This window comes from Myotis brandtii, unplaced genomic scaffold, assembly GCF_000412655.1.
Source record: "Myotis brandtii unplaced genomic scaffold, ASM41265v1 scaffold363, whole genome shotgun sequence".
NCBI classification, from domain to species: domain Eukaryota; kingdom Metazoa; phylum Chordata; class Mammalia; order Chiroptera; family Vespertilionidae; genus Myotis; species Myotis brandtii.
Window position 1 is genome coordinate 1,563,052 of NW_005363938.1, and position 14,893 is coordinate 1,577,944.

General features: G+C 41.6%; 2 protein-coding genes across 2 annotated transcripts in view; one reads left to right on the forward strand and one right to left on the reverse strand.

Moving 5' to 3' along the window:
- NTAN1 (N-terminal asparagine amidase) overlaps positions 1-14,318 on the forward strand; it is a 29,795-nt gene extending 15,477 nt beyond the window's left edge. The window contains exon 8 of the mRNA XM_014544402.1: positions 13,961-14,318. Coding sequence (XP_014399888.1) covers positions 13,961-14,047 — 87 coding nt within the window. The 3' untranslated portion in view covers positions 14,048-14,318. The remainder of the gene's footprint in view (positions 1-13,960) is intronic.
- The window catches only part of PDXDC1 (pyridoxal-dependent decarboxylase domain containing 1), a 37,200-nt gene that overhangs the window by 5,957 nt on the left and 16,350 nt on the right, over positions 1-14,893 (reverse strand). The window contains exons 8-18 of the mRNA XM_014544403.1: positions 14,547-14,631; positions 13,624-13,672; positions 13,370-13,471; positions 12,402-12,527; positions 8,680-8,730; positions 6,692-6,755; positions 4,835-4,923; positions 3,494-3,599; positions 1,610-1,781; positions 492-610; positions 138-209 (exon numbers count right to left, since the gene is read on the reverse strand). Of these exons, the coding sequence (XP_014399889.1) occupies positions 138-209; positions 492-610; positions 1,610-1,781; positions 3,494-3,599; positions 4,835-4,923; positions 6,692-6,755; positions 8,680-8,730; positions 12,402-12,527; positions 13,370-13,471; positions 13,624-13,672; positions 14,547-14,631 (1,035 nt within the window). The remainder of the gene's footprint in view (positions 1-137; positions 210-491; positions 611-1,609; positions 1,782-3,493; positions 3,600-4,834; positions 4,924-6,691; positions 6,756-8,679; positions 8,731-12,401; positions 12,528-13,369; positions 13,472-13,623; positions 13,673-14,546; positions 14,632-14,893) is intronic.

Sequence of the window (14,893 nt, forward strand, 5' to 3'; positions counted from 1 at the left end):
CCAGTGGGGGGCGTGCAAGAGGCAGCTGAATCGATGTTTCTCTCTCATCGATGTTTCTAACTTGCTATCCCTCTCCCTCTCCCTTCCTCTCTGTAAAAAATCAATAAAATATATTTAAAAAATAAAAAAATAAAAACTTTCGGAAATATCTATGTCGTCACTCGCCGTGCCAATGTAAATACAGCTCTTCATACTTTTATACTCAGGGCCTGTGGGAAGAAACAACAGACCAACTTGGTTACCTGTCATGAGTCAGACACGGACCCACTTTTCTGTGCATGCAAAGGAACCTCCCTCTGGGGCGAGGAAAGTGGTTCTCACGAGGAGACGGGAAGCCTGGAGAGGCTGCGGAAGGGGAAAGGAGCTAGCTCACCCCTCAGGAAGAACCAAAACAATGTTTCCTCAAAAAGATAAAGCCTGTTTTCTCCTAATTAAGCCAGTTAAAAATGTCCTTGCAAAGTTAACAGTTGACTTATAAAAGTAGTAATTACCCATTTTAAATGTAAGGTCAGATTCTAGTTCGTTTAACTTTTTCAGGAGTCCAGCATGGATTTTTTCCCCTTCTGGATCTAATTTCAAACTGTTCTTATCATCATTAGCATGTTCATACCTGTAAACAACACCAAACAACAGTGTTTAAATCTGGAATAACAAATCTCTCTCAGATACAGCATTACTGTGAGAGTCTAAGCTATGGGAGGTTACCAAGAATGTGGATTGAGGCAAAGGGACAAAGGAGCCACTCGGGGGGTTTCAAGACCAAAACTTTCAAGACTGTCTCAAGGAAAGGCAAGTCTGTGAGGCCAAGAAATTTACAGAGAGGCCAAGGTCTGAAGTCTCATCATTTGTGATTAAAAAGGGAGCTGTCCCTCATCCTGAAAGGAGATGGAAAGCAGCCACAGGAAGGACAGCACACTGACTACAGGGGATGCAGGAGTTTGCTCTGCTGGGGAACCGGGCCCTTTTCCTCACACGCCGCGGACAGGAACCATCTGTCAGTTGTAGACCTGTATGTGTCTCCTAGTGACGGGGAGTTGGCACAAAAGCACATACAGCAACTCCTACTGCACTGAGTGCAATGGTGGGTCCCATCGCCTCCTACCTGTGCTTTTGTAAGTGCCCAGAATTACTACTTTTTTATTATTAATTTACTTACTGATTTGAGAGAGAGAGGGAAAGAGAAACATTGATTTGTTGCTCTACTTACTGATGCATTCATTGGTTGATCTTTTTGTTGTTGTTAATCCACACCCAAGGATATTTTTCCATTTTTTAGAGTGGGAGGGAGGGAAAAGACAGAGGGAAATACTGATGTGACAGAGACACATCAATTGGTTGCCTCCTGCACTTGCAGGCTGGGGATTGAGCCTGTAACCGAGGTATGTGCCCTTGACCAGAACTGAACCCAGGATCCTGCAGTCTGTGGGCCGACGCTCTATCCACTGAGCCAAATCAGGCAGGACCAGAACTTCTAAATGAATATTCATTAGACGTTTTTACTGTGACTACATGTACTCATCTGAGATTTTTAGTTGGTTCATAAAATGACCCAGCATGGTCTTTATACAGCAAAGAGAAATTCACATCAGGCAACAAGCAGAGACCATACCTGACAACCCCTATTCCAGGCCAGTTAGGGTCATCAACATGTAAGAGGCCTGCTGTTCTTGTCACTTCTTGCTTGAACTCCTCTCGCAGCTGTAGTGTACAGGTCAGGACCGGCAGCCTACTTTCTATGCAGGCTACGAGCTGATCCACATCCTCTCCCCGAGTTCCTAAAACTGAAAACATTCACGGAATGTTAGAGAAATGCTTAAGGAATAGCTAAAAATTAGAGGGCAGGGCTCCCACTTCCTTTACCAGAAAGGCCAACAGCTCTAGGTACATCCAATTAGCTGGAGCTGAGGAGCTAAAAAAATAAAAAGCTACTAAACCTAGATATGGAAGAATCTGGTATTATATAGCCAGATCCTTCAGGTGCAGACAGTTTTTTCTTTAAATAGAATTAGCCCCTCCAATTGAATACACAACGAAACTCTATTGTAAAAATGAGATTCTTCCCACAGAAAGATTTTGCTTAAATCAAGTTATAAACATCCTATTGCAAGTAAGAACAAAGAGGCAACCATACAGTTCTTTCTGTACATTAACATCTTAGAAGAAAGGTATTTTGGTGTGCTTGTGGCGGGAGGCAGGAAGGGCAGGGTGAGGAAGACAGAACTAAGTCACTTCTGAAGGTCAGAGCCTGAGAGGTCTCAGGGCTGCAGGGATCCAAGAGTCTTGGCACCATCATGGCTCCCTCACTTCTGTCGATTCGAACACTGCGCATGACCTCACTGAGCCACCTCGGTGTCCGCAGCCCGCTTTTCCAGTGTCAGAGACCAAGCCTCGGGCTGGGTGAGGATGCTGGGCGGCAGGAGCAGAGACTCCTGGAGAATCCCGAGGCCACCAGCCATCTTCACAACAGCTTTTCTCTGCAGGACAGATGCCTAACTTCCCTACTTTGATGTTTTTGAGAAAATATCCCAAAATGTTGAGAACGTTTCATGAAAAACCATCAAACATTTTCTGAAAATGTCTAAATCATTTCAAAATAAAAGCACAACAAAAAATTTAATACATCTTTTTTCAGCTTATTTTTAAATGCCTGCTATAATATGCTAAGCACTATCTAAGGCATTTCATATACATGTTCTCATTTTAATATTCACACCATTACCATGAGGTAGTGTGAAATAGGCCTGGATGTAAGTAACTTGCTCAAGGTCCCCACAGGTATGAAGTGGCCTAGGGGAACAAATACCCAGGACTCTGTCATCAGAGACCAGGTACTTTCAGCTTCATTCTTTCTTAAATGACTAAAAGTGGTTCTCAGCCTTTCCTGGCCTATGTGAATCACCAGGGAACTTTTAAAAAATATATTTTATTGATTTTTTACAGAGAGGGAGAGGGATAGAGAGTTAGAAACATTGATGAGAGAGAAACATCAATCAGCTGCCTCCTGGATGTGCCCATAACCGAGGTACATGCCCTTGACTAGAATCAAACCTGGGACCTTTCAGTCCACAGGCCGACGTTCTATCCACTGAGCCAAACCGGTTAGGGCACCAAGGGAACCTTTAAAGATAAGATGCCCAGGCTCCACTCTAGACCAAGGAAATCAGAATCTCTGTAGGTGAGGCCCAGCCGCTGGGAGTTTTCAAAGCTCCACAGGTGATTCTAATATACAGTCTGGACTGAGAACCACTGACAGAAAAGGGTCACAAGACATCAAAACACAGGAGTTCAAGTGACTTCAGAAGTCTCCGTTTCTGAGAAATGACACTGGAAGGCTAATCTACCTAAATTTAACCCAAAAGAAAAGAAAAATCCTTTTCAAAGAGAACAGAATATCATAAGGGAAAGCTATAAAATCCCACAGCCTGGACTTTCATAGACATGTCACTGTTGTTCCCCAGAACAAAAGTGAGGGCAATCCATGGAGACAAGTTACCTGCCGCTGTCATCAAAGGGCTGAACCTCACACACACTCCCTCTGCTTCCAGATCCATGACGGTGAGGCCACTCACAGGCACCAGCTGTTTCAGCTGTTCTCCCAGCTGCAGGGAAAAGGGTAGAATGAACACACTCCTGCAAGGAGGGAATCAAGTGTCTTCAGACCTACCCTCGTCCATTCAGCCCCAGACTCAAGAAGCCCCTGGGGGGCTAGTTTCCTTTAATCTTTTTCTTAAAAAGGAAATCTTATCTTTTAAAAAAAAATGTTTTTACTGACTTATGGTAGAGAGAAAGAGATAGAAACAGCAATAATGAGAGAGAATCATCAATCGGCTGCCTCTTGCACGCTCCCCACTGAAGATCAAGCCCACAACCTGGGCATGTGCCCTGACTGGGAATTGAACTGTGACCTCCTGGTTCATAGGTCAATGCTCAACCACTAAGCTACACCGGTTAAGCTCCTTTAATCTTTTGATTTTCTTTGAATGCTATCATAATTCTTTTTTAAAAACAGTAAATTTTACATCTATTCTTAATAAAAAACAACAACCCAAGTTCATTGTAGAAAAATCTAAGAAATACAGGTAAACCAAGTGAATAAAATAAAAATTTCCCACAATATACCACTGATGTCATGTGGCATACCCACACTGTCTTTCTCCCTGTGTATGTGTGTGTGCGCATGCCTTATTGTTGTCATAAACCAGGATAGTCTATACACTGGGTTGTACTCTGCATTTTTCATATAACTTATGACCATTTCCCTTCTTTCATAAACACCCAGACACATGGTTTAGTCTGGCTCTTTTGAACGTCACTGTATGGACATACCATTACTTACTTATTCACCATACACCCTAGGTTGGGCATGTCCAATGTTTTGCTAGGATTTATAATTCTGTGCTAAACATCCTTACATTGTTTAGAACATTCTTTAGACTGAAATCCTTGGAGGTACAATTTTAGTGTCAAAAGGAAGCCAAGCACAATGCCTTTATTCATACTGCCAGACTGCCCCGGCGGTGTTCAGGGGCCTCTGGCTTATGTGCTTTCTGGTATCACCACAGACCCTCACCAGAACCCCAAAGTGGCTGCACTGTAATCTACATTGTGCATGTTGTTTAACAGCAAAGAAATGGTCACATGAGGAAACTGAGGAAATATGCTGGAAAGACCTGCCGGAGCCAGGAGTATGGGAGGGAGTGATCTGATTAGGAATAGAACCCCAGGACCAAGCCCGCCTTCACAGGAGGCTTCCTCCCGTGGGTCTCATTTCCCAGACATGGCCACGTGTTATTCCAACCATCTGGGACGTATAGCGCACAACTGCCATTCCTACCCAGCGATTCAGTGCATCACAGGAGTGTCCCTCCCGGCCGACTGTTGAAGGTGCCATGTTGGGTGCTGGGACAGTTTTAAGCACTGGATCTAAAACCAAAACAGAGGAAGGGATTCACTTCCCAGAAACACAGCAAACTAAATAAGGCAACCCTTCAATTTCATTTCATTTAGCTCCTAACATTAACCCACAAAACAGTCTCAAATAATATGGAAATCAAATGTGTATCTTACATGAATGGATGCACAAAATGTGGTGTATGCATACATAGACTATAATTCAGCCTTAGAAAGGAAGGAAATTTTGTCACATGCTCAGTATGGATAAACCTTGAGGATACTACTCTAAGTGAAATAAGCAGTCACAAAGGACAAGTACTGCATGCTTCTGCTTTTATGAGGCACCTAAAGATGTCAAATTAATAGAAACAGGAAGTTCAATGGGGTTTGCCAGGTGCTGGGAAGAGGAAGAAAATGGAGAGATGCCGTTTAATGGTTAGAGGGTCAGTTTTGCAAAATGAAAACATTCTGGAGAGCTGCTGTACAACAATATGAATAAACTTAATACTACTGAATTGTACCTGTAGTGGTTAAATTGACAAATTTTGTTTTTTTATTTTTATTAGTTAAGGTATTACAAATGTGTCCTCATCCCCCCCATTAATCCCCAACCTCCCCCCGACAAATTTTGTTTTTTAAGGCACAGTTTAAAAATAAATGTATCTTACTAAATTAAATGTTACTTTTTTCATGAAAAATATAACCTTTGAATATAGTCACACAAATAGAGTTCTTTACTTAAAAAGTTTTCTATCAAGGGATTTCAAAAGGAAATCAAAGCATAACATTATAAATTATCAACTGAACACTGTGCAAGGTAAATCAGAGAAATCACCCAATAGCTGGGCTTCAAAACAGCATCAGCCTTTACTCATCAAACAATCTGGATAACTACTCGTGCCAGGAGCTGGGTCAGGCCCAAGGGATATAAGGCTGATAAGGTTTTCTTCATCTTGGAGTTTATATTCTACTTGAGGAAACAGACCATAAAGAAAGCAATGAAATCACTAATATTGCTGTGAGTGCCATGCAAGAAGGGGGGCTTGCACAGGCAGGGAAGGCCTCTCTGAGGAGGTGGACATTATAGAGACCTAAATGGAAAAGAAGTCAGCCAGAAGATGAGGGGAAATGTACTAGAGGTGGGGAAACAGTAGTGCAAAGGTCTCACTCTAGTGAGCAGGAGGAAAAGTGGCCTAAGAGGAAGTCAGAAAGGCAAAGGCTAGAACTGCAGTCCTTACAAGACCTAGCACAGAGCCTGGACCTCATTCAACTGAAACAGTAAGATCCCAGAGAGCGACGCAATGTGACTTCCACTTGTAATGCTCACTCGGACTGCCTTGTAGAGAATGGTCTGGAATGGGATGTGGGGAATCTATCAAGTTGATAGATCAGTTGAGAGGGGACTGTGGCCATCCAGGTGAAAAATAACAGTGCCCTGGCCTAGGCTGGTGGCACTTGGGACATTCTAAAAAATAGAGATTCCTAGATCCAATCTACTAAATCAAAATATCTAGTAAGTAGGACCCCAAACCTCTATTTTCAAGGGACTCTTTTTTATTCATTCCAGTACTAGTGCAGAGACTAGAATTTGGAAACCAATGGTTTACCATAGGAAATTACTGATAAAATGCTAAGGCATTTAGGTCTGGAATTCTTATGAAAATTATTAAATTTTTCTGAAGTGAGGATTGAAGATTTTTAGTAATCAAAATATTTTGGACTATGTATTTTACTTGAGTTTAAAATTAAAAGCCCTTAGACACAATACAAAAGTAACACTCTTTTAAAAATCACCTACCTGAGCCTGGTAATTCCTGGAAAAATCTAAACACTACTACTGGAGAACTGAGTTCATCTTCCACCTGAAAAATAGAATCTGACATTACCCAGTCACATCACATTTCAAACACCTACAAAATGAAACAGAGTTTGAAAAACCGGCTAGAGATTTTATATTTTCTTAATAAACACTTAAGTTTAAAGGTTAATTTCAGTTGTTAGAGAAACAAAAATCAAGGGTTCAGTAAATAATTATAAGCTAGTTCTGAGAATACACTGCTGAATTACAGTAAGTGACACTGGAAAAAATATAGTGACACTGCTACAGTGAGATTAAAGTAGAAGGAAATTTTTATAACAATGGGTAAATATAAGTCGTTATAACATTGAAGATCAAAAAAGGCAAGGAAAAAGTTGAACTAGAATCAGTGCTGAGAGAGCCAAAGCTTTTAAGAATCCAAAAATGATGCTAACTCAATCAGTCAGGATTGACTGGAACTTTTTATACTCATAAAAAAAAGGAAAACAAGGACTTCTATCTTTTCAAACTCCCGGAACAGAATGCAAGTCCTGCTGGTAATGTAGATAACCACAGTCTAGAACTGAATCTATGTATTTCCTAAATCAGCGGTTGCCAACTGTTGGTCCGAGGACCACTGGTGGTCCATGAGGTCCGAAAGGTTGGTGGCCACTGGTCTAAATCACTGAAATGGTACTTATATTCAGGACAGGCATCAGGCAACCAACTTCATTAGTGGATTTCATAACAGATGAAAACATTCACTGCATTAAGATAAGCCAGTGCCAAGTTCATGTTCTCCACTGAACAAATACTCAGCTGGCATCAGCTTCACTGTGGAGTCAAGATACAAAGGGAGCTATAATGCCCTTGACAGACTGTGGTACTTTAGGAGGTCAAGGAGAGAGAAACATGAGAAGAAAGATCTCTAGGCATTCAAAAATTCAAGTACTAGTCATAAAACCTATTTTCTAAAGCTCTGTGAATGATGTCTCATTCATAGGGGCATCACAGGTAATGCTAACTTGGAAAGATGACAGGAAGTTGTCAGCCCAAGATTTTCTCTACTGACTTTTCAAAAGACTCTATGGATGTTGTTCAGATCAAACACGATAGATATTCAAATCTGCTAACTATTTTTAAAAAAATATATTTTATTGATTTTTTACAGAGAGGAGGGGAGAGGGATAGAGAGTTAGAAACATCGATGAGAAACATCGATCAGCTGCCTCTTGCACGCCCTCTACTGGGGATGTGCCCGCAACCAAGGTACATGCCCTTGACCGGAATCCAACCTGGGACCCTTGAGTCCGCAGGCCGATGCTCTATCCGCTGAGCCAAACCGGTTAGGGCTCTGCTAACTATTTATTAAGCCAATTCCTGTGTCTTCACATCTATTATTCCTTTAACTTTCATAAAAATAAATCCATTAATACTTTAAAGTTAGAGGGGCTTAATATTTAATAGGATGGATAAACCCAATAAGGAAATAGGAAAAACAGTGTCAAAATTCTACACCCATTCCCCCATCCTCAGGATAAGGCAGAATGATTCGAGTGCCAAGACTTCTATAAATAGGCCTTTTCTCTTTTCTTATTTCTTTGAGCTCAATGATCTTAAATGCCAGTGTGCATAAGAAATACTGTACAGGGTTATACAGTTGACCCTCCATACCTATGCATTCCATATCCAAGGATTCAACTAACAGGGGATCAAAAATGTTTGGGAGCCCAGATGGTGTGACTCAGTGGTTGAGTGTCGACCTATGAACCAGGAGGTCACAGTTCGACTCCTGATCAGGGCACAGGCCTGTGTTGCGGGCTCGATCCCCAGCAGGGGGTGTGCAGAAGGCAGCCAATCAATGATTCTCTCTCTTCATTGATGTTTCTCTCTCTCTCTCCCTCTCCCTTCCTCTCTGAAATCAATTAAAAATATGTATTATTTTAAAAGTTATTTACTTCAAAAACAGATCAAATTTTATACTATACCAAAATTTTGATGTGGTTCACTTTCTTCAAACTTTCTTGCAACCGCTGACTCTGTAAATAACAAAAACAAAAAACAAAAATTACAAGTTATGTAATTTTATTATATTGACAAGAACATATTAAGAAGCAATTTTCATGAGTTCTTTGCAGGTCTGCAAACAAGCATCTTGTGCAGATAAAGCCATCTGCATATAGGTGATTTCTAAGTTCAGCTGACAATTTCTGCATTTCAACATCTGCAAATATTCCCTATTATTTCAGTTTGAAGTTATATTTAGTGGTTCTAGAAGAGCTTTTTCTGATGAGATATAAGTGAATTTTTCATGCTAGTAATTTAAGACATCCATTCATTCAAAAACTACTACTGAGTGTAGGCAACAAAAGCAAAAATAAACAAGTGGGACTACATCAAACTAAAAAGCTTCTGTAGAGCAAAGGAAACCAATAAAATGAAAAGGCAACCTACTGAAGGGGACAAAATATTTGCAAATCATTTATCTGATAAGTGGTTAATGTCTAAAGTATATAATGAATTCACACAACTCAATAGCAAAAAAAATAAAACAAAACCAAAATCTGATTTAAAAAACGGGCAGAAAATTTATAGACTTTTTCCAAAGAAGACATAAAGATGGCCAACAGGCATGTCAAAAGATGTTCAACATCCCTAACCATTAGGGAAATGCAATGAGATATCACCTCACACCTGTCAGAATGGCTGTTATAAAAAAGACAAAAAAAATGGCAGGCCGGTGTGGCTCAGTGGTTGAGCATTGATCTATGAACCAAGAGGTCATGGTTCAATTCCCAGTCTGGGCACATACCCAGTAGGGGTTAGTGCAGGAGGCAGCTAATCAATGATTCCCTCTCATCATTGATGTCTCTATCTCTCTCCCTCTCCCTTCCTCTCTGAAATCAATAAAACTTTTAAAAAGACAAAAAAAAGATAACAAGTGTTGGCAAGCATGTGGAGAAAGGGGAAACCTTATGCACTGTTGATGGGAATGTAAATTGGTAGAGCCACTATAGAAAACAGCATGGAGGTTTCTTAAAAACAGCCCTGCGCTGTATGGCTCAGTGGTAGAGGGTTGCATGTTTGATCCCCAGCCCTGGACAGGGCACATTCAGGAGGCAACCAACCGAAGAGTCTCTCTCACATTGATGTTTCTTCCTCTCTCCACCCCCTCTCTCCCTCCACTCTCTCTAAAAACCAATAGAAAAATATCTTCAGGTGAGAATTAGACTAAAATTAAAAATAGAGCTGCCATATGACCCAGCAACTCCACTATTCCACTTCTGGATATTTATCTGAAGAAAACAAAAACACTAATTCAAAAAGATATATGCACCCCATCTATAATAATAAAAGTGTAATATGCTAATTAGACCAGAAGTCCTTCCAGATGTCCTTCTGGACCACCTTCCAGGCGAAGCCAGGGCTGCGAGAGAAGCCAGTGCCGGCAGCTGGGGGAAGGAAGGCCTACTTTCATGAAGTTCGTGCATTGGGCCTCTAGTGTTTATATAATAGCCAAGATATGGAAACAACCCCAAGTATATATTTAAAATAAAGACGTACTTTTATTTAATTAATTTATTATTATTATTTTTTAATCCTCACCTGAGGATATTTTCCCCATTGATTTTTTTTTAGAAGAGTGGAAGGGAGGGAGGGGAGAGAGAGTGGAAGAGAGAGGGAGAGAGAGAAAGGGAAGGAGGGAGTGAGGGGGGAGAAGAGAGAGAGAAGTAGTAATATGAGAGACACACATTGACTTGCTGCCTCCCAAATGCACCCCAACCAGGGCCTGGGATTGAGCCTGCAACTGAGGCACATGCCCTCAACCAGGAATTGAACCCGAGACTCTTTGGTCTGTGGGCCAATGCTCTAACCACTGGCCAGGGCCAAAGATTTACTTTTAAACCTATTATAACTTATTATGTGATTAGGCCAGGGGTGGGCAAACTTTTTGACTCGAGGGCCACAATGGGTTCTTAAACTGGACCGGAACAAAAGCATGGATGGAGTGTTTGTGTGAACTAATATAAATTCAAAGTAAACATCATTACATAAAAGGGTACGGTCTTTTTTTTTTTTTTTAGTTTTATTCATTTCAAACTCGGGCTGTAGTTTGCCCACGGCTGGATTAGGCACTATTGTAAGAGCTTTATATGCATCAACTTATTAAGTCCTCCTAACAATCCTTTGTTATATCATTATCCCTATTTACAGGTAAGAAAACAGGTATAGAGAGGTGATGTCATGCTTTTAGACTTAGGCAGGACTCAGCTCTCAAACTGCATAAATATGACTTTTTTTTTTGCTTTCTAAACCACAGCATCTATAATAATAAAAGGGTAATATGCTTATTAGACAGGATGTTATTCCGGACGACCTTCCTGACAAAGCCGGGCCCCAAGGGAAGCCAGCCTGGGTCCCGGGTGCCTGTGGGCGGCTGGAGGAGGGAATCAGCCTGGGTCCCGGGTGCCTGCCAGCAGCGGAGGAGGGAAGCCCGGTGCCGGAGGGAAGCTGGTGCCAGCAGCCAGGGGAAGGAAGGCCTACTCTTGCACGAATTTTCGTGCATCGGGCCTCTAGTCTTATATAATAAAAGCCTAATATGCTAAGTGTCTGATCGACCAGTTGGCCTTTCAACCAATCAAAGTGTAATATACCAGTGATATGCTAAAGGCTGCTCAACCGCTTGCTATGATGTGCACTGGGCACCAGGGGGCAGACGCTCTGACTGGTAGGTTAGTTTGTTGCTGGGTTCTGGCCGATTGGGACTGGGCGAGATGGGCCCGACACACCCTGGAGCCTTCCTGCAGTCCCTCCCCTGCTGGCCAACCTTCCGAGTCACTCCCTGGCTCCAATTGTTCACCAGTGGGGTCCCTTGGCCTGGCCTATGCCCTCTCACAATCCGGGACCCCTTGGGAGATGTCAGAGAGCCAGTTTTGGCCTGATCCTGCAGGCCAAGCTGAGGGACCCCACTGGTGCATGAATTCGTGCACCGGGCCTCTAGTAATTATGTATTTTTCAAAATGAGAAAGAACATCTCAAAGAGAAACAGAATTAAAATTGTCCCTCAAAGTCTTGCTATTAGAGAACTCAAGCCAGTTGCTGTTAAAAATGTGCATGCCATCCATAATCAACCTTAACCATCATATTCCTTTACCCTCAAGGATCAGTCAGTCAAGTGGAACATTTATGCCCCTTTCTGCATCCTTCACCACTCTGTGGCTGTCCTCTTGTGACTTCTTTCCTCATCCTATGCTGACAACAGCATTCATTTTTTAAAAAATATATTTTTACTGAATTCACAGAGGAAGGGAGAGGGAGAAATAGAAACATCAATGATGAGAGAAAATCATTGATTGGCTGCCTCATTGCATGCCCCCTACTGGGGATCAAGTCCACAATCTGGGGATGTGCCCTCGACTGGAATCAAACCCAGGACCCTTCAGTCCACAGGCTGAAGCTCTATCCACTGAGCCAAACTGGCTAGGGCGACATAGCATTCATTTTAACAAAGATGCTGGGACAATCTCAACAGTCTCTCCCAGAACTCTGAACAAGAAGCATACATGCAGAGCTATTCATCCACTTGCTTATGAAACAGGAAATCCAGACAAGGTATTGGATGGAGAGTAAATGACTGAAGTATTTTTCTGACTCTGCTTTGCCATGGAGTATTATTTGTGACTCATTTAAACTTCAGATTTCTACTCACCAGTTGGCAGGCATGCTTAATCCTCTCCACAATCCCATCAAGTCCCAAGTACTGTAAAGACAACCACAGTGGCAGGGCACGGAGTTTGTCCGCTGGTTTATTTGATGTGAGACCAGCAACTAAAGTCTAAAAAAGCCAATATGAGTTTTTAATCAAAGTCAATGAAAGCATATAACAGAATTAACTAGTTACCATTTCCTAGGCACTTAGTATGTGTCAGATGCTATGCCAGGCACTTGGCTTGTATTATTCATTTAATCATTCAACAACTCTATGAAGTAACTATTTGCCCGAGGTTTCATGTCTTAGATGTGACAAAGCCAGGATGAGGATCTAAATGAGTCATATCCCAGAGCCGGAGCTCTTAGCCACTCAAGAGGCAACCCCTTCCAAGGTTGTTCTGATCATCCTCAAATACTTGGTCATTATCAATTGGGCAAGACATCAACTGTTGTATGTAGCAAGAATCACTTAAAGCTTGTTTTGCATGAGCCTATCACTGACTGATCACTACCAGGACCACTCATCTACTTTGTTACAACCTCCTAGACAAGGTGGACTACGCGCTTTCACCACTCCGAGAGGAATGCCACTTCTGGGAACCTATTCTAAGGAAATAATTTGAAACATAGAAAGATGCTCATTATTTCAGTAACAAAAATTTGAAAACATCCTAAAAGTTCACAATTGGAGAACGATTAAATAAATCGTGGTATTGGCGTAATAGAATATGATGTAGTCATAAAACATCATAATGTGTTCTTCATATACACAGGGAAGTATGGGAAGAATAAGTAGAAAAAATACACGTGGTACAGTTTCACTTCTGTTAATAATAGTTTTTGAAAGTAAAAAATCACAGAAGTGACATTAAGGAAACTTTTCACTATTTCCTTTGTTTTTCTGTGTTTTTGCCCCCAGAACCAGTAATGACTATGAGCACTCCCTGCCAGTACGAGTAAGCTTACCAAGGCAGGATCATCATGTTTATAAAGAGTGACTGCAGGAACCGCTGGCAAACCCAGCCACGGGCCTGGAGTCAATGTCATGCTATCACATTTGGTTGCAGCCTACCAAAGAGAGAACAGCTTTTTGTTAGACTATTAGAATACACAAAACCCAACACCCTCCTCCATTCATAAAAACCACGAAAAGCCCCCAGGAATTAAAAGATTTAAAATTCCTTCTTTAAAATACAGTATTTAGTAAATCAACAACATACCAGCACTGATGAGGAGACATAACCTAGAGCCAATGTTGCCAGATTCACACTGGAAGAAAAAAACACTAATCTAAGAACGAATTATTTACTGCTGCTTATTCACTAAGTATGTATTTAAAAAAGAAAGAGAGAGAGAGAGAGAGAGAGAGAGAGAGACTGCTATCTTTCAGCTGTGTTATTAGCTTTTATAACAGCAATAGAAAATGTGGTACATGCAAATTTTAGGAATACCTTGAAAATGCATTTTAATAAAAATATAGTTCAGGGATATTTCCTACTTATTTGGTGTGATGGGTCTTGTATCTCAAAGCTATTATTTTCCGGTCATCTTTCCCAGAGGGATACAATAATGAAGAAACCTACCGTGCATGATGTGCTGGATATGGACTGCTTTGGTTGCCCTGCATCCTCTCCCCGCTCTTAGCAGCACTCCAATGACTTTCTGGGAAATCACCCCAATCTCCTTTATTGGACCACAGCTTTGGGCAGAGGAGACACCACCACCGGCTCCAGAGGTGGGCAAATAACCTAAACTACCTTTCCCTGGCTACAGTGATTGGTATGATATTTTTCCTGGGGCTTCTGACCCACTGGACACAAACTGGAAAAAAGGCTGGAGTTGCTGCAGCTACTTTGGACCATAACAGGAAAGTCTATCTATACATGGAGCCAACACAGAGGATATTAAACCAAGTGACGGAACCTGATTGAAGTTGTGCCTGAAGCCAATTCCTTACACTGTTTGTTGTTAGTTATGTGAACCAATAATCTCTTCTCACTTAAGCCAATTTGGGTTTTCTTGTTATTTGCAACCCAAAGAGGTCTTAGTGATAAATGTCATGACAAAGTGAGAGCGGGGATGTCCACTCCTCATGAGCACTGTGTGCAGGCCACTCATGGAGCCAATCCCACCTTCCACTCACCCCTCCACATGAAGCCATATGCCATACTGCTCACAGAGTTCTTTCAAACGCCCAATCTTATCTGTGTGTCCTACCGCTGCAGTTCCTAGGATAAAGCACACACAAAAAGATACTAAAAGGAACAAATATTTTCTGAGTCTTTAAAGTATGATTAAAACTTTTATATACATTATCTCCCTGCGACTGAACTAACATTGTATCTCTTTTATTAAGATTTGGCTCAGTGGATAGAGCCTCAGCCTGCGGACTGAAGAGTCCCAGGTTCGATTCCAGTCAAGGGCATGTACCTTGGTTGCAGGCATATCCCCAGTGGGGGGTGTGCAGGAGGCAGCTGATCGATGTTTCTC